This window comes from Orycteropus afer, unplaced genomic scaffold (assembly GCF_000298275.1).
Source record: "Orycteropus afer afer isolate SDZICR_OR568_19922 unplaced genomic scaffold, OryAfe1.0 scaffold00057, whole genome shotgun sequence".
NCBI lineage: Eukaryota > Metazoa > Chordata > Mammalia > Tubulidentata > Orycteropodidae > Orycteropus > Orycteropus afer.
In genome coordinates, this window is record NW_006921644.1 from 7,491,414 (window position 1) to 7,510,842 (window position 19,429).

Genomic DNA, 19,429 nt, shown 5'->3' on the forward strand with positions numbered 1-19,429 from the left:
TGTGGGATGAATTCAGTTCCAGTCTTGAATGGTATATAAGACCCAAAGTCACACAGGCTTTACCAGTCTCTGTCAGACCAGTAGGCCTGGTCTTTTTTATGATTTTGAGTTTTGTTCCACATTTTTCTCCCATTCTGTTCAGGAATCCTGTTGTAATCCCTTTCAGAGTGATCAGCAGGGGTATGCAGGCACCACCATCTAGTTTTTCTGGCCTCATTGTCATGCATGCTGGGGCTCATGTGGTCCATTAGTCCTTTGGACATCTTGTTTCCTGTGTCTTTGATTTTCTTCACTCTTTTTTGTTCTGGTTGTGAACAGACCAATACTCACACCTCCATATGTTTATTGTAAGCAGCTCTGCAGGTGCAGTGGTTAAAGCACTTGGCTTCTAACTGGAAGGTCAGTAATTCAAACCCACCATCTGCTCCATGGAAGAAAGATGAGGCATCTGCTTCTGTACAAATTTACACCCTTGGAAACCCTATGGGGCAGTTCTAATCTGCTCTGTAGGGTCACTATGAGTCAGAATTGAGTCAACAATGGTGTGTTTTATGTTTGTGCCTTTTTATGTTTTTCATAGTTTTATGGAAAATGATACTTTCCATAGAATAATGATAGAAAGCTTCCTTTTGAGTACTTTGATTTAATTTACAAGGTGAGTTACAGGTAAGGCAGACATTGCTACAGTATTAGCTCAGTGATTGCACTTCGGGGAATACCACTTGGAGCAGTGCATTCCAAAATCAGACCTTCGCTCCTCTAATAACAGCAGATGGTTCTTTGGTCACATTGACTACATCTGCTCATGATGCCTAACATAGTTTGGGCTTTGTGAATGCCCCTCCATTTCCATTCATTTGGGAGTGTAAGGACCTTCTAGTTGGCTGTGAAGAAAGCCCTTTTAGAGAAAGTGAGTTCTGTGGGCTCCTTTCCCTGGCAGATTAAGAAAGGTAATACACAAGCACTGGAGGGTGTACAAATCAAGACTGACACTGTGAATAGAATGATTCAGAAGACAGGATTAAATAGCTTAATGATAGTCATTGTGAATCACAATGTCAGCCTTAGCACGGTTCTAACAATGCACTTGCTAGCACTAATGAGGTTTGATAGAATAAAATTAACAATGTCCAAACAGCTGCATGCTTTCACAACAAAGGAACCATATCTTAGAGCAGACTGATACATCCTCTCTGTGGGGGATTTTAGTCATTCAATTCTATTTTCTCTTTTAGGATATATTTAAATTTGCAAGAACTTCTCCAGTCCCAAGACAAAAGAGGTCCATTGTGGTATCTCCGATTTTAATTCCAGAGAACCAGAGACAACCTTTCCCAAGAGATGTTGGCAAGGTAAGTCAGACAAATGGCAAATGACAAAAGCACATTTTTATTAAGGCATGAAGACACATGAAGCAAGCTGACTTCATCAGGGTGACCAGCTGGCACTGGCCTCACATCCTCCACAGTGAGGGGCCAAATGGTTTTGGCAAGAAAAGAATTCCAAAGGATCATCCAAAAAATTGTGAGATTTTGGAAAACAAAAAATTTGAAAATCAAGAAGAAAAGCTTTTGAGTATCATGACTTGGTACCTCCAAGGTAGATAGTGATGTGGGATGTCACTGGCTAAGAAATGGAATTGTTGCATTGTAGATGCTGTCCAGGCAGCCAGCCAGATAAAGCCCCTTCATATAGTATGTTGATGTGTGATCTTTCTATTGAGACTGTAGTTTTCAAATAGGCCCAGGAGCACCACTGAATCAGATCTCTAAATCATACCATAACTGTCTTTGACATACATAATTCCACCGATAGTCTCTCCAAGGCAGTCTAGGCTTTCATTATTCCAAAAAAAAATTAAAATAAAAGCAAACTCACTGCCATCAAGTCAATTCTGACTCACAGTGACCCCCTTTGGGTTTCCAAGGCAGTGAATCTTTATGGAAGTAAACTGCCCAGTCTTCCTTCCATGGAGTGGCTGGTGAGTTTGAACTGCCAGCCTTCTCGTTAGTAGTCAAATGCCTTAGGCACTGTGTCACCAGCACTCCTTAGGTTTTCATTATTAGCAGCCTTAAATTATTCCAGCCTCTACCCATTACCCAATTCCAAAACTGCTTTCACATTTTAGATACCTGTTAGAGCAGCACCCCACTCCAGGTACCGAATGCTGTTTTAGTTATCTATAATCTTGCTATAATAGAATACCACGAGGGAGTGGCTTTAACAAACAGAGATTTATTCTCTCACAGTTTAGGAGGCTGGAAGTCCCAATTCAGGGTGACAGCTCGAGGGGAGGGCTTTCTCTTGCTGTTGGCTCACAGTTTAGGAGGAAGGTACTTGTCTCCTTTCAGCGTATGTGGGCCTGGCATTCCTTGGAGATCTCTGTGTGTCTCGGCATCAGTCTTCCCCTGGATCTAGGAGGTTCTCAGCACAGGGACCCTGGGTCCAAATGATGTGATCTGCTCGTGGTTCTTCTTTCTTGGTGGAGGTCCCCCCAGCTCAGAGGAACTAAAGCCTTCTAATCAAATCCATAAAACATTGTTGAATCAATCCGAACCACATTTTTTTTGTTGTTGTTGTTGTTAGAAGAGTGTAACTACTGATAGAACCTTGTCTGTACATCCCCTCCCCATAAGAAAATCTACAGAGTATAACCAGACATCCTCTGTGGTGGATGTGGAATTTGAACAATGGGTGAGTGATCTTAACAGTGGGTGCTACTGGACTTGTCATTCATTCATTAAATAAATAGGAGGCACCTCTCATCTGACAGACTCTAAGCTTGGGACTGGGTACATACAGCTGTGAACAAGCAGGTAATGTCTGATTGTGATAGAGCTTGTACAGAAGTGGGGGAGACATACATTTAGATAAGTAACTAAATAAACAAGAAAACCACAGAGTGTGACGAATGCTGTGTAAAACAGAAACGGTGTGCTGTGTTGGGACTAACTGGCAGGGAAGGTGAGGATTATTGTAGAGATGGTAGCAAGGCTGCTCACAGATGGGACAGTGGAGTCAAGACTGAAGAGATGAGATAGGGCCAGCTGCAGGAGGAACAGTGCAAAGGGCAAAACAGCATGAAGAGAGGCTTGGAAATGGGAGAGAACGTGATAGATCTGAGGACCCAAAGCCAGCGAGCAAGGTAGAGTGGTCAGAGTTGAATCAGAGAGGCCGACCTCCTGTGCAGCAGAAGAAACCATTGCTGATCGTGCGCCCATCATGTGATCTCTGATGTCCATGCCCCTTGTTGTGGCTCTTTTCTGCAGATCAGTGTGTCTGTGCTCCAGCTTGCTGAGCCTCACACATGTGTAGCCCTGAGTATGTTTGTGTAGCTTTTCCCTGAGGTATTTAACGTGAGGGCAGCTAACCAGGGACAGTTTTCCTCCTTTCTCAGAAGACAGTTTGTATCCAGGCTGAAGGCTCGCCTTCCTTCCCTCAGCCCCTTAGGTACTGGCCACACTGGTTCACAACCTGGATTCTCTCCAAAGCGACTGCTTGTCTACTTGTAATTGTCTAGCAGCCTCACAGCACAGGAGAGTCTCCCCCCCTCCAGTGGGTTTTTGCCGAACTGCACTGCCTCACAAAACCTATTCATTGTCTATTCTTTCTGGGCCTTTGAAGGAACATGTTTTCGTCCTCTCCCTACTTGTTTCTGTTCTCCATTTTACGCTGTATATCCCAGCCTATTCATTTCCAACGGTAGCGAGCAGCTGTAGTCTTGTGCCATGGGAAAGCATATAGGTATCTTCGGCTGCAGCTCTGGAGGTGGGGGAAAGGGACGGGAGACCAAGGAGGCCGGGCCCTGGCCTCCACACATCACTCGCTGCAGCTCAGACTCCCTCGGGCAGAGCAGCTCTGGTTTTATTAATATTACACATTAGACTCCACTACAGAGATTCCCCTGGAAGCTGACTCTGATATGAACATTCCAGCGCACAGAGTTGATTTAGGAGGTGCAGGGCACCGTAAGGAGGGAGGATGGGAGCCGAGGCAGGGAAGACATCCGGTAAGCGGTATGTTTATCAGCTCCTGGGGAGACTCTAGGGAACATGTGAAACATGGTCCTCAGAGTGATGGCACCCCAGAGGGGAGGGAGCTGGGCTGTGCATGCACCACTTCCCATGAGTGGTTGGCAGAGGGCCACTGACAGTGGTGTAAATTCCCAGGCAGCCCTGGCTGACTGTGTGCCCTGTGCACAGGCCGAGCAGCTTTTGAGTCTTGCAGGGAGAAACTGCAGGCAAAGGGATGACCTCAAGCTGCCAGAAGTCAGATGGCTGCAGTGAAGGGCCGAGGTCCACAGGGTGGGGACAGGTCACTAAGCTTGCGAAAAGTACTTCCATGTCCCAGGCTAGTATCTCTCTGCCTTTTAATCACCCCAAGCACCTAGCAGAGGCTCGGCCACTTACTTGTTCTTCCTCTGCTCCCATCTCATTGCCGGACTCACTTTCTGCATCTGGTGCCTTCAAACCCCACTGTACTTGCCTCTCTCCTTTGGTAAGTATTCGGTGCCTCCTGGAAGGGTGAATCTCTGAGATGCCTCCAATTTATCCCAACAAGTGCATATTCGGCACCTTCTATTTGTGAAGTATGGTGCCAGGCCTGGGAACCTAACAGCTAAGGAAAGAGACCTGATTCTTGCTCTCATAGTTACAAAGCAGTGGAAAAATATCCCTACATATTTATCGTCTACCCTGTCCTGTGCCAAGTGCTTCTCCACTGCTGGGCTGAATTCTCATAAAGAAGCCCCAAGAGGATTGATTGTCTTCCAACATGTCAAATAAGGGTAAGGTCCTGAGAGGGATGAGCGACCTACCCAAAGTCACATAGCCAGTTACCAGTGGAGGCAAGCCAGGCACCAGCTCACTGAGATTTCAAAGTCTGTGTTATTATGTTCAGAGGCTACTAAGCAAAAACTGACAGCCTTCTTCCGTGGACTGAAATATCCTTGCTGAAAATTACTCTCTTTATAAACAGCATTAAAATTAAATGTCATTCTTTGTAATGCACCACAAAGGAAGATGGCTAGAGGGATGTGTCACTGGCTGAGTACATGATAAGGCAAGTATAAGCAGTGAGCCTGGAGTCACTTCTGACGCGTGGCGACCCCATGGGGGCCAGAGCAGAGCTGCTCCAGGGGGTGTCAGCAGTGGATTTTTCAGTTGATTGCCAGAACTTTCTTCCCAGGTACTTCTCGGTGGACTTGAACCTGCAGCCTTGCAGTTAACAGCTCAATGCACTGCTTGTACACCCAAGGATCCAAGACAAACACTGGGAAATGTTCATGGTAGAATTGAGGCAATGGGTTATAGGGATCATTACTGTAAAATTCGTTCAGCTTTCCTATATGCCTGAAAATTTCATAACAAAATGTCAGGAAGAGGTATATGAAACCTAAAACTATGAAGGACACAGGAGTTGACGTGCTGGCACAGAGGGACTTTATTTGGTGGTTTTGTGCTTCAAGATGATGAATGGAGACCAAGTATCAGGTTCCTGATTTTCTTTGTGTTACAGTTTATGGCAACGTGGATTCCTCTGAAGGAAACAGCCCCAGTGTGAAGGGGTAAAGCCATCCATGGGCTGATGCTGTGGTACGTTCCTCTGTGTAGTGGTCACTCTCTGTGCAGGGGGATCATACCGTATGGAACGGAGTCCTGGGCATAGGCTGTGCAGAAGGCGCCAGGGTTCAGGCAATGTCTTGACCTGCTCACAGTTTATCATCCGCCAAAGAACTAGTTAGTTGATAAGTAGCTACATTGCTCGGACTGAGGGGAGGGTCTTTCCCACCCTAAGGGAGACCCCAGGTCACACCAACAATTAAGCACTAGGCTACTAACCCAAAGGTTGGAGGTTCTAATCCACTCAGAGACACCTCACAAGAAAAAACAATGAGCCAGTGAAAACCCCAGATCGGAGTGGAGTGGAGGGAGAACAGTTGTACTCTCACACACAGGGTGCACCACAGGGTCAGTCTAGTCCACAGCCCCTGGTTTGGTTTTGGTTTTCAGCCTAAGAGAGCACCCTGTCACAGCCCTGCCACCTCATTCCAGTGCTCTTGCTTGGCCAGCGGGGAGGGGAGCTCGAGCTGCAGGAGCCAACATCCCTCTAGAAGCCATCTAGGACACACCTGGCCCTGGCCAAAGTCTGCCTCCTAGTTTCTGCGCTCGTTCAGTGGCTCATTCTGCCCTTGAATTTCTCTCTGCACTGTTCAGGAACGAGTAGAATACCCCATCAGGAAGACACTTTGTCACACCTGTGCTTTTGTTCCCGCTTTTGAATTCTAGCCGGCAGGGAGGTGCTAGGAGTGGGTGCCCCGGTGAGACACATCTGCTTCCCACCATGGACTGGCTTTTTGCTTTTTTTCTTCCCTTTCCCTTCAAATTATGACTATTTCAAAATTTGGTCCATAAATAATTTCTCAATTTTACCGACTTTTGACTGATAAATATTTGATTGTATCTTTAGAGATTTTTGAGTTCTTGGGCCCGATTGATTGAGAGCAGGGGACATTAAATCTGGGAGGCAGTGAGGAGGTCTTTGGGAGACGTATTTTATTCTGTTTTATATTGAGTTTGAAAGACAAGTCATTTATGGAATCCTTATTAAGGATTCTCCTTTCATCATAAACCCTTTTCATCAAAATCAATGAAAGTACATCTTATGAAAACTCTTCTGTTCTGTCCCCTGTAAATGGGCAGGATGGGCATTTAGAAGGACTTCCCTAGCCCAGGAAAGAAATGTGTATGTGGGCCAGGGGCTGTTCCTAAAGGGGACCAGCAGAGCTTACTGGACCAGATCATGAGAATCACTCAGCCAGGACTTCATTCTGATTGTGTGCGGAGAGTTTATGGCAGTGCCTGGAGATTCCTCAGAGTCCTGGGCACTTAGTTGAGCAGAAACCTCCCCACAGCTGGGTACATGGCATCCCCCTTCCATATTTGCCCACCTGCGCTAACAGGTACCAAGGAACACAGAGATCTTGGAGGTGTGTTAGTTTTACTGTGTCGAATAGTGGGCCAGCCAGAAGATTGGTGGTTCATGTCCACCCAGAGTTGCCTTAGAAGAAAGGCCATGGGAAACCCTGAGAACAGTTCCACTCTGACACACTTGGGCTCAGCGTGAGTTGGCGTCAACTCAACAGCACCTGTTTGTTGTCTCTGATAGTCATTTCCAATGCTCTGAGAAGCCATGGAGGCCAAGCTCTATCCATGGGAGCTGGACCAGAAGGTTGATGCTGGAGCCTCAGTCTTTTTCTCCTTCTTATCCCCCTTCTTCGTCCTTCATGAAATGGAGATTTAATGGGTCTTGCTCCATCTGATTATCTATTTTTCAAAATGCAATTGCCATCAACCCTTACCTTCATAAAAATCCATTGTTTCATCATTTGCCCAAGTCTGACTAGATGCCCTCTTCTCAGAAATGTACATCTGTTTGGTTTCCCCCATTTTAAGGTGACTAGCATTTTTATTGAATAACTAAAACTTCCCATTGGTTAGCATATGGGAAAGAAATGTAGGAGATCTAAGATGCCCAGGAAATTCCTGGGTTGCAAGTGGTTAACACATTCAACTGCTAACCAAAAGGTTGGAGTTCAAGTCCACTGGAGAGACCTTGGAAGAAAGACCTGGTGATCAATTTCCAAGAAAACCATCCATTGAAAATGCTATGGAGCACAGTTCTATTCTGACACACATGGGCTTGCATTGAGTTGAGGCTGATTTGACAGCAACTGGTTTTCGGTTGAAGATTCCCCAGTGCTCTCAAGCTTTTATGGAGCTCAGCATCAGGGATTATGTCTGCACTGAGTAATCCTAATCACACACACACCTTTTCTATCTCTGTGTCTTTGAACTCTCCTCTCCTGTGAGTCTCACCCTTCTCCCACTCACTCCTCTATGTCAGCCAGTGTTTACTTAAATGTGTGTAAGTGTGCTTGGATTAACTTGGGCATGTGGATTGATCTTTTCAAACATACATTTTATCCAAAATGTAAATAAAGATTTAAAATTTCCATTGTAAAATGAACATCCAAATTGAGAGGTATAGTATGTGCAAAATACACAGTGGATTTCAACAATATCTTGTTAATTTTATGTCGATTCCATGTTGAAATAAAAACATTTTTCATGCATTGTTTTAAATAATATATATAATTTAAAGTGATGTCATGTATTCATTTTTACTTTTTTAAAAACATAGTTACAAGAAAATCTTAAGTTTATTGATTCACATTATATTTCTATCAGACACTTTCCTAAAGTCTGTTTCCCACACAGTCTTCTCTTGTAATGTGGGTTTGATCTTACTACATTGTTTATACCCCCTAGGTGACACTTAGCACTTTCTACGTAGTGCTATAGGTCCTTTTGTGATCGTTTATGATCTTCCCTTCACCTGTAACTCATCAAGTGTCATCACTCAGCACAGTGCCCGGCACACAGTAGGGACCCAAGTGTTCCCTTTTTGAATTTAGCCAGGTCTCTGGCTGGTTGAATGCACCATTCACTGGTTGCTAATTAATTAAAGTGATCATAGCCTGGTTTGTTGTTAGAGTGGAATTAACAGACCATTATATGGTCAGTCTGGATATTTCCAGCAAATCTTAATTTTCCACAATGGCAGTGAGGCCACCAGATATATTGCTTGACAGTAATTGTTATGTCCATCATATAAGCATCTGGAGCAGTTAACAACAGATTTGATGGAGTGTGTGTATGAGTATAAATGTGTGTGTATATTAGTGTATTTGTGTGAGTGTATGTATTTGTGCAACATATATGTTTGTGTGTGTGTGTGTGTGTATGTAGGTGGGTATGCATATATGTAAATATACATGGGTGGGTTTATGTGTAGAGGGAGACCAAGAGGTGTGTGTGGTGTATGTAAATGTGAGTATGTACATATACAATATGTGAATTTATATATGTATCTCCTGGGTAGTGCAAACAGTTAACCCCCTGACCTGCTCACTACAAGGTTGGAGGTTCAAGTTCACCCAGAGGCCTTGGAAGACAGGCCTGGAGATCGAATTCCAAAACCTCAGTCATTGCAAACCCTGTGGAGCACAGCTCTACTCACACATGGGGTCTTCTTGAGTTGGAAGTGACTCAACAACCAACTGGTGGTCATACACACATGTCTGTCTCCCCTTCTCATCTGTCAGTTTGTCATATGATGTCATTATGGTGCCAGAAGCTATGCCTGCAGTATGTCAAACACCCTCAGGGTGGCCCATGGTGGACAAGCTTCAGTGGGGCTTCCAGACTAAGACAGATGAGGCAGAAGGACCTGGCAATGTACTTTGAAAATACTTGTCCTGTGAGAACCTTGCCAACAGCAGTGGGACACTGTCTGATGCGGTGCTAGAAGATGAGGCCCTCGGGTTGGAAGGTGCTCAGAGTACGACTCGGGAAGAGCTGCCTCTCAAAGGAGATTTGGCCTGGATGGCATAAACAAAGTAAAGCTTTCAGAACCTTCGCTTATGGAGTGGCAAGACTCAAAATGACAAGAAACAGCTGGAAACATCCATTAATAATCGGAACATGGAATTTACACGATATGAATCTAGGAAAACTGGAAGTCCTCAGCTGGGTAGTGGTTTATTCTGTTGTATATAGGGTCTCTGAGTTGGAACTGACTGTGTGGGACCTAACAACAATTGTATATGTATGTGTGTGTATATATACACACATGTGTATGTGTGTATGCATGTATATGAATATCACCATCACTAATGGTGAATACAAGCTTTATTAGACTCAGTAAAAAGAACTTAAAATGGACTCTGCTCAGTTGTCAAGAAAGAGAAAAGTTTTTGAGTGTTTTTATTTAAGTGGAATTAAAATACAGGTGTGTGTCACTTCACATCCATCCGGCAATGTCTGACCACATATGTGTCTGTGGTCCCCTAAGGTTTTTTTCCACCAGTAAGGGAAATCCATTCTCCTTTTATTTCTTATTTCCCCCTAAGATTTTAAAGACCGCACGCAACCCACCCCCCAGAGTGAGTGAGCAGCAGGGCTCCAGGGTGCGTCCTTGTCTCCTCAGCACCTCCTCCTTCCTCTCCTTCTGACGTCACTCACTACCTTCAACATGCAGTCTTTTCATCCAGGTGCAGGGCAGCACCCACCACGGTTCCTGTGCTCCTCCCACGGGCAGTGCTGACCAGCACTCAGGTGCTCACAGCTCCCGACTCTGGGCAGTGCAGGCAGCAGCTACCCATGGTCAGAAAGGTACCACACCAACAGGGTGGCAGCAGCCAGGAGCAGCGCTGCCAGCCACACTCCAGGCACCTGCACACCCAGTGCCTGCGGTCACCTCTCCAAGCTCCCCACCCACACTCCCTGTCCAGCACGCAGACACCCATAGAGTCCCAATCCAGCTGCTAGGCAGCCCTGCCTGGCCCAGCCACACACCCTACGAGGCCAGGCTCCTGTATCCAGTGCACACAGCTCTCAGGCTTTGTGCGGCAGGCTCCGTAAGATTTACATATAATAGGCTTTACAGGGATTTAACTACGGATTGTACAGGGACTGCTTGTATGTACTATGGTGTTCATACAATATCCAAATCACATAATGTCCTGTTTCACAAAATGTGTCATGGGTATTAAGCAACACCTACCTGGTATTTGTGCATGTGTGAGCAATCCAGAAGTATAGATACCCTCTCTTGCTCTTTCTGTCATTCTGCCCATGTGTGTGTGGTCTGTGGGTATAAAGATACACATGTGTATATGAGTATGTGTACATACATACATTCACAGACACATAAACTCATATACACGTATGAATAGAGGTATATATTGCTTAATGACCATTATATGGTCTGTGAAATAGGACATTATGATTTGAGCATTGTGCAAACACCACATTAAACCTTATGGCAGCCCACTTCCTCATCACCACTGCTGTCACTGCCATGGCTACTGCAGCTTCTGATGGAAGCTGCAGGAATGGGTGGCAGCAGCAGTGTGGGTGGCTGAGTGGGTGGTGGCAGGAGTGGAGCAAGGGGAAGAGTGCGGGAAGGAAGTATAGCACACCCAGCCCCGCCTGCTCTTCCACTCACCTGAGCATCAGGAGCAGCCCGGGCCCCTCAGCCCCTGCCACCGCCCACCTGCCTGCCAAACAAAGCCCAAGAGCCCACGCTCAGAGCCATGTGCCTGTATCCCACCTGGGGTCCAGTGCTGCAAAAGTCTGAGTTAGGGATATTTAAGACCATTGAGGGAAATAATGAACAAAAGGAGAGTTGCTTTTCCTTAAAAACAAAAAGCAACCTTATGACCACAAATGTATATGCAGTTGGATGTTGCCCAAAGGAATGTTAAACAGTGCATATATACCCATACACACACACACACACACACACACACAAGCATGCACATATGCACACATACACACATACATGGAGAATAAGAGAAAGGGGAAGAGAGGGTATCTGTATTTCTGGATTAGCTCACACATGCTGCAATATTTTAATTCCACTTAAATAAAAAAACTCAAAACTTTTATCTTCTTCACAACTAACCTGTCAGTTCTGACTTCCTTTTACTAAGTCTAATAAAGCTTTTATTCACCATTAGTGAGTGATACCCTCCTTCTGCAAAGTTTAATTAATGATAAAACATAATTGAGTTGTTTTGGTTTTTTGCCAAATACACATATATGCAAAAATGCCCTCTGTGATATACATCCAGCAAATAAAGGCATCTGCAGCCATGGAGGAAGCAGTATTTTTAGCCCTGAGTTTATCACCCTTTCAGTTCTCAGTATGAAAGATTCCCCAGGCTTACTGCTGTGTACATTTGGCCTGAGACTGAATTTATATTTAATTATTCGTGCACATTAAAGGCCTGGCATTTCAGCTTGAGTTAGCACCCCAAGCTCAGGGGTGTTGAGGAATTTTCACATTCAAGTAGAGTCTGCAGCACAGAGTAGACGTGAGGATCTGGTTGAAACATGGTTTTCTTTGTTGTCCTGCTTGGTTCCTACAACAGCCCTATGAAGTAAATGACATTGCACCCATTTCTCAGGTGAGGAAGCAGAACTCGAGAGAGATTAAGAACCTACCTAAGGGAACCCATTTAGAGAGTGAAATGCCGAGATGCAAACCGGGCCTTTCGAGGCTAAGTCAGTGAGTGATCTCCCCTCCGTAACACATGCCGATGGTTGGTTTCCATGGCTCTTTGCTATTTGTGACGCACGCTGATCATGTGACTCCTGTATGTACCCTCCAAAGTAAATTGTCCTGTCCCCACTGTCCAGCTGAGGAAGCTGAGGCTCAGAGGCCCCGTGCAAGGTTGGACGGTCTGTGGTCATCCCTGTTGTGCAAGTTGTGTCCCTGCTGCGTGTCCCCCTGCCATGCACCAGGGCTACAGTGGATTCCCAGTGAGCACTTGTGTCAGGTAAGGAGGAGGCTCTAGTGGGAAAAGGGCAAACATCCCAGCCAAGGGTATGCCAGCAAAAGAAGCAGCTCCCGCACGAGGCCTGCCAGGGCCGGGGCATTCTGCTGGGCACGCAGGGCCGGCTTATCGGCTGGCACTAGACCCTGCTCCATGGTTCTCCCTTCTCTCAGGCCAGCTTGAGGGCATCCTTGTCAGTGGGCAGTCAAACCCTTGGGGTGTCTGGAAGCTTGGGTGTGGGTGCCCAGATAGATCTGAATTACCTGAGATTCCACATTCCAAAGTTAGGAAGTGGGTGCTGTTAACTGGCTCTTGGGAGCAAAAGAAAAGCCCTGATTTTTAATGTCTGCCACTTTCTTTGGTGTAAATATCCCCCCAGTATTCAATTTGAAACTATCAACTTGCCAAAGTCCTGAGTATTTAACTATCAGCTTTCATGATGCAGTGTGATCTTGCTCTAGCAAATGACCCTAGACCCCATGGGATGTGACAGTGGATGGGAGAGGGGATGTGTTAACCCCATGCCAGCTATGCCTGAGTGGACCCCTTAGGCTTGGAGGAGTAGCTCACCCACTCACCCATGGAAGAAGTCTTACCCAGCCAGCCACCCACCCACCCCAGGTGTCTTACCCAATCACCCAGCTACCCCAGGTGTCTTATCCAGCCACCCACCCAGGTGCCCTGAGGCTGACAGTTTCTGTGGCAATTGCCCTAGTTGTACCTGGAAAATGAGAAAGGAAGAGAGGAGATTCTCTGCAAAGTGAGAGAAAATTAGGTAAAGCTCACCTACATTTATCGGATACAGAGAGCCCAGGCCAGACGCCATGTCTTAGTTTAACAAATAGACTGCATGTTGACAAATGGAAAATGGCTCTCCTTACTGGGTGGGGAAAGCCACTGCCGTGCTGCAGACAGTGTGTTTTTTGTTGGTATCTCTGCTGACAACCCTGTTCAAAGGGAGCCACCAAGAACAAAAGTAATGGCAGAAAAGGACACCTTTGGTGTAATTTAGAGATACCACTGCCCATTCTTGGCCACGCGGCCACAGCTGACTGAAGCGCTAGAGGCTGTGAAGGAGCAGGGCCAGGCTCAGTGGGGATGGATCGGCCCTCGGCCCGCAGTGGATTCGCCATCCTGGGGATTGAGGCGGAGGTGGGTGGAGATGGAAACAGGCCAAGAAGGGGTTTTCTGTGAGGGGAGGGGTGGGCTGCAGAAGAGCCCCTTAGTCTCCTAGCCCTGTCATGTAACAAATCACCATGACACAGGTGGCTTTTAGGTATAGAAATTCACTTCCTCTCAGTTCTGGAGGTGTGAAGTCCAAATCAGGGTACCGACCATGTGGATTCCTTCTGAGAGCTCCCAGGGACAATCTCTTCCATGCCTCTGTCCTAGTTTCTGGGGACCCCCTTGCTGTAGACAGACCCTCGTGTGCTGTCTTTCCTCTCTGTGGGACTTTGTTGCCATGTCTGACCATCTCTTAAGAAGCCACTCAGAAGAGATCAGGGTTAGTGCCCATGCTGCTCCAGCATGTCCACCTTCAACTTAATTGGTGACATCTGGAAAGAAAGACCTTATCTCCAAAGGTCACATTCACAGGGCGCACTATCTTTTTCAGGGTATAATGCAGTCAGTCAAACCCCCTTTATTTCCTTCTATGACTTTGAAGTAGCCCTGGCTCCCAAATAAAAGTCTTAGGAGAGAGACATGGTGTGGGATGCATTCCTGGGAACCCTGTGTCCCGAGCTGTTGGGCTTGGCCTATTTCCATAAGGAGTGAGAAGGGTTATCTGGACAGACCCTTCCTTGGAAGTTTGAATGTCCCATCTGTGGGTGCATCATGGGAGATGCCAGTGTTTCCTGCTGCCTGTGGGGGTTTACATCAGGAGACTGAGAGAGCCCACCTTGTACGGAGGTGGGTGGACAGCTTCCCGCAGAGCCGTTCCAGTGAGGAATGGGCTCATTGTGCACCAGCGACCCCTGTAGGAACACCAGGGATTCGAACACCCCTTGCAGGTGTCTCTCCAGGCTTGACAACAAACTCGGACCGGCCGCCACCCAGGGTTTCACTCCAGTCCTTCCTTGCTGGGCATCTGATTTTTCTTTTCTTTCCCCCTACCAGCTCAGAAAGGCACACTAGCTGTTTTCACCCTTGGCCTCTGAGCCTCACGGTCAGGTGACTCCATGCCTTCTTAGTAATTCCTGCTCTGAATACTGACGTTTGGCTGTGTTCCGCCACACGATGTGTGTGCTCTGTGCCACACGAGTCTTAGTTCCGTTATCTGAGGACCTGAAATTCCTCACAAGTGGTGATTTTCTTTCGTTACTTGCATCTGGAAATCATTCCCAACGTGCCACAGGATAAATCTGTCTCTTTTTAAAAATAACTTTTCTTATTGTTGTAAGAGTAATACAAGTTCACTGAAGAAACTAGAGAGAAAAATATGCATTAAAAAAAACCAGAAAAATCTCCAGTCCTCCCACTGAGGGTTCTCAGATATGTACAGAGTTCCCATCCCCCACATTGCAAATGCCGGTTCCAGACCCTACCTCCAGAGACTTGGGTTGTTCATCTTGGGGGTGGGGCCTGAGAGTCTGCATTTCTAGCAAGCTCCCAGGTAGTGCCAATGCTGCCGGTTTGCCAGCACCCACTGTAGGAGCTCTGTCCTACACGTGAGGGCCCAGTATGGCACCAACAGTCAGTGTACTCAGCTGCTAACCAAAGACTAGCAGCTCACGTGCCCCCAGGGTGCCTCAGAAGAATGGCCTGGTAATCTACTTTCAAACACTCAGCCATTGAAAACTCTACGGAGCACAGTGCTCCTCTAGCACACTGGGCTCCCCGTGAGCTGGACAGGTGACTTGATGGCAGCTGGTTTGGTCCCAGACACGCACAGACACACAGACAAGACCGTCCTATAACTGATGATGCATTTATTCCTCATTGTCTAGTGTTTCGCATCCTGGTGTCTTTCTTCAACGTTATTTTGAAATGCTGCTACACGCCATTGGGGCCACCATCTGAGACTGCCAGGGGTTCTAGGTTTGGAGTCCCCAGAGCCTGAGCAAACCCACACATAGATGGTGCCCTTTTGTAAGTCAATGTATCTTATTCTTTGTATTGAAAAGATTATTCTGGGAAGTGTTCTGTAAACAAGACACCAGACAGCCAAAGGGAACTTGGGCACAAAACTGGCTTAAAACCTCTTAGACTGTCCCCAGGGACTGGCGTCCAGTTGTTTCCCCCAACCTCTGCCACTCTTGAGTCATCTCATCTAACGTCCCATTTATCAACATGCATTATTAGTTACCATCGGTTGGCTTTACCTCATGGCCACCTTCTGTCTAGCAGACAGCACCTTGCCTGGTCCTGCATCTTCATGACCGTTGGCTTGTTGGAGCCCATGAGGAAACACCAGCTAACCAATGTACCAGTGTGTCACTGCATTTGTCAAGGGTACTCGTTGATCACTGCCCTCGGAGAGTGAAGGCAAAGCAGGGGTCCAGGCTTCCTGGCTGCCGTGTTCTGTGGTCAATGGAGGAGCTAGAACTCCTGGTCCAGCGGTAGCTTCCGATATCAGTGCATGGCCTCTGGCTCGTTCCGAGATGTGTGTGTAGGGCCCAGCACACAAGCAGTGCGCCCTAATTTTTTGACAGAATAAAGATCTACTTCCTGGGGATGCTGCAGCAGGTATACTATAGCCGTATCCTGCGAGACAAAAACCAGGCAAAAAGAGCGCCCCTCAGGCCAGCTCGCTGACTATTCTTTTCCCTTACCCAAGATTCCATTTCCCTGAAAAATCACACACGATGCCGACTGTCAGGATGCATTACCTGGGCCCCTGGGCCAGCGGGCTGGCTTCTGTGAGCAAAAGACTACCGTTGTCTGTAGAGCACCCCTCTTTTCCACAACGTTGCTGGACGTGTCCCTCTTCCCTCACAAGCTGCAGCCTCCCCGCTGCTTCCAGGCAGGTCATAGAGGCCAGGAGCCCTGGCAGTGGCTGGAGAACGCAGTGGGGACACAAAGCCCAGGCTCTGGCACCGTGGGTCTGCGGTACAGATGGCCCGTGTTGCAGACAGAGCCGCAGTGGATGTGTTGCCCTGTGCCCTTGCTCAGGTAAGCAAGTGGCCATTGCATTCCATTTCTGGTCTCCATCCATATGCTGCTCCAACAGTTTATTTGTTCGGAGGAAGGGAGACGAAGCCCAAAACAGTAGGACTTCCTATGCTGCTTTAATTACACTGATGAGCAGCTTGTCAGGGCACCACGTGCAGCAGTGCCACCTTGGTCGCTGACAACCCTGGAGCAGCAGTTACGTGAGCACCCCCGTTGGCTGCCGATTACCTGTCTTGGGGCAATGGTGCTTGGTTTGCTATTTGTTGTTTGAAACCCAGCAGTTTCGATTCCACCAAGGTTAGTGTAAAAGAGAAAATCACTGTCAGAGCGGCCACGTGACTGGGAAGAGCCGGGGCCTTCGAACCAAGTTATATCACTGGGAACATTGCTGGCATGTCAGGGTGATGTTGTCATTATTAGTGATAACAGTGCAATCATTACTTGGGCTCTGTTTTAATTGTTCAGTGGGCACCAAGGGCCGTGTCAACACAGTTCCGCAAATGGAAGGAAACACACTGTCATTCAGGGTCCTCTTTTGCTGTTGCTACTCTGCGCATTCTTTTTTCCTAAAGAAAGGGTGACAGAGTGAGTGATTCATTAATTTTCGACTTTGTCCTCTTCCTCCTTCATCCATTCATTCACTGTTCATTGTTGGTTGCGTTCAAGTCGGCTCTGACTCATGGCGACCCCATGTACAGCACAATGAAAGCTTGCCTGGTCCTACTCGATCTTCATGAGCATTGGTGAGCTCGAGTCCATGGCTGCAGCCACTGTGTATTCAAAGTTCTTCCAAACCAGGGCACTCCCCTCCCCGCACCGTGTCAGATGGTAGTCTGGGATGCTACATGTTTCCATTGGCTAATTCTCAGAAGCAGACCACTGGGCCTTTCTCCCTAGTCTGTCTTCGTGTGGACACTCCACCAAACCTGTCCACCATGGCTGACTTGCTGGTATTCGAAGTACTAGCAGCACAGCTTCCAGCAGGACAGCCATACACAAACCAGCTCAGTAGGGCCCACTGACTCCCACGTGGTGGACTCATTATACTGGGTGATGGCTGCACAGTGACGAACAGACAGATTTGTGCTCATCCCTGGTGGAGCTCACTCTCACTCCCCTGCAGAAAGGTCCACATTTAAGTTCATCAACCAGAGAAGGTCCCTCCAAGGACATGACATTTAGACTGAGAGACAGAAGGGATGAAAAGAAGCCCAGTTTGTAACCAGTGAAAAAATGTCCCAGGCAAAGGGATGAGCATCTGCAGAAGCCCGGCCATTATGATTGTGGGACAGAAACTTTGACCACTGTGGTTTACCCAGTCCTGGGCTGCTTTTTTTTTTTTTTTTTTTTTTGTAATCTCCCCTAGTGAGAAGACTAAAGGTAGGCAGAGGTTTATCTGTTCAGTTATGTCATGGCAGCATCTTCGCAATTCGCTGAAACTTTTCCCTCATGGTTATGAGGTGGTTACAACAGCTCAGGCCGTCATGTCCAAGGTCCAGACAAGAGCAAGGGGAAAGTTAAGCCAATTATATCTTCTTCTCTCCTCCCTGCCCCTCCTTTTTTTTTTTTTTCAATTGGGCAAAAGCAAACATTTTTCTAGAAACTCCTAGTAGATTTCTGCTTATGCCCACATTGACCAAAGCTATGCAGAGTGAACATCTCCAGCTTCAGGGAAGACTAGGAAGGCAAGGATTTACTTAGGAATACTGTCAATCAACAACAAAAAATTGAGTTCTGTTATCAAAGATGAAAGGAGGACATGGATACTTGAAAGGAGTTGGCAAGTTCAGGGTATTAGAAGAAGACCAAACCAAAACCAAATCCATTGCCATCAAGTAGATGCTGACTGATGGTGATCCTGTGTATTACAGAGTAGACCTGCTCAGTTGAGTTTTCTTGATGGATGCAGTTCATCAGGCCCTTCTTTTGTGGAGTTTATGGGTGGGTTTGGCCCACCGAACTTTAGATTAGCAGCCAATCAAAACCTACTTAGACCACTCAGAGATCTTTAAAAAAATACCAGTGGGGCTTCAGCCAGTGGTGGAGAGAGAGCAGTGAAATACAAGGTTGAGACGTGGGAGGAGTCAAATCTGGCAGAGCTTTGAGGGCATGGCAAGGCATCTCCACCTGCACTCAGTCACACGTTAAAATCTGTTTGCTCCATCTTTACGTGTTTCTCAAATCCTTTTGCCTTCCACCATCCTAACATTGAAAGGTCCCAGTTGATGGCGTGGCTGTGTCTTGCTTGAGGACAGGGATGGTTCCCTAGCAGCATTCTCACATCCTCACTGGAGAAGTGGGTTCAGTTCCCTGGCCAATCCACCTCCAGTGCAGCTACCACCCAGAGGCTTGTGTGTCCCTCTGATGCTGACTGATTTTCATGGTGCTTCCAGACGAAGATGGACTAGGAATCGAGGCCTGGTGATGTACTTCCAACAAGACAGCCTTGAAAACCCTATGGATCGTAGCAGTCCCGTTCATGGCCAATCATCAGGATGATGCAGGAACAGCCAATGTTTTATTCCAATGGCACTGGCTCAGGGCTGACTTGATGGCAGCTAACAACGTGCTCTGTTTAGACCATTAGTCTTGTTTGAACAGGTCTCCTTGGGATGCATTTCCTTCTGCTCCAATCCATCTCATGTAGCTGATGCTTTCAAAGTAAATCTGCTTGAAATTCCTCAGGACCCCTATTACCTAAGTTCTAAGCTTCTCCATGTGAGTTTCAAGGCCTTCCCCAGGTGGCCTCTTGTCCTTCATACTCATCTCCTGCCTTCTCCTCCCTTCCCCAGTTTTTCACAGCTGCCCTGTACTATTTGTAGTTCTAGAAGGATATGATTCTGTTTCCAGCCTCCATATCTCCACATGGATGTTTTTCCCTCACTCAAGTCTTCTGGTAAATTCCAGAGTCTC

The 19,429-nt window shown here is 46.9% G+C and overlaps 1 protein-coding gene across 1 annotated transcript in view; it reads left to right on the forward strand.

The window, feature by feature from the left end:
• CDH13 (cadherin 13) overlaps positions 1 to 19,429 on the forward strand; it is a 1,199,128-nt gene that overhangs the window by 567,571 nt on the left and 612,128 nt on the right. Inside the window, exon 5 of the mRNA XM_042780725.1 lies at positions 1,236 to 1,352. Within this exon, the coding sequence (XP_042636659.1) occupies positions 1,236 to 1,352 (117 nt within the window). The remainder of the gene's footprint in view (positions 1 to 1,235; positions 1,353 to 19,429) is intronic.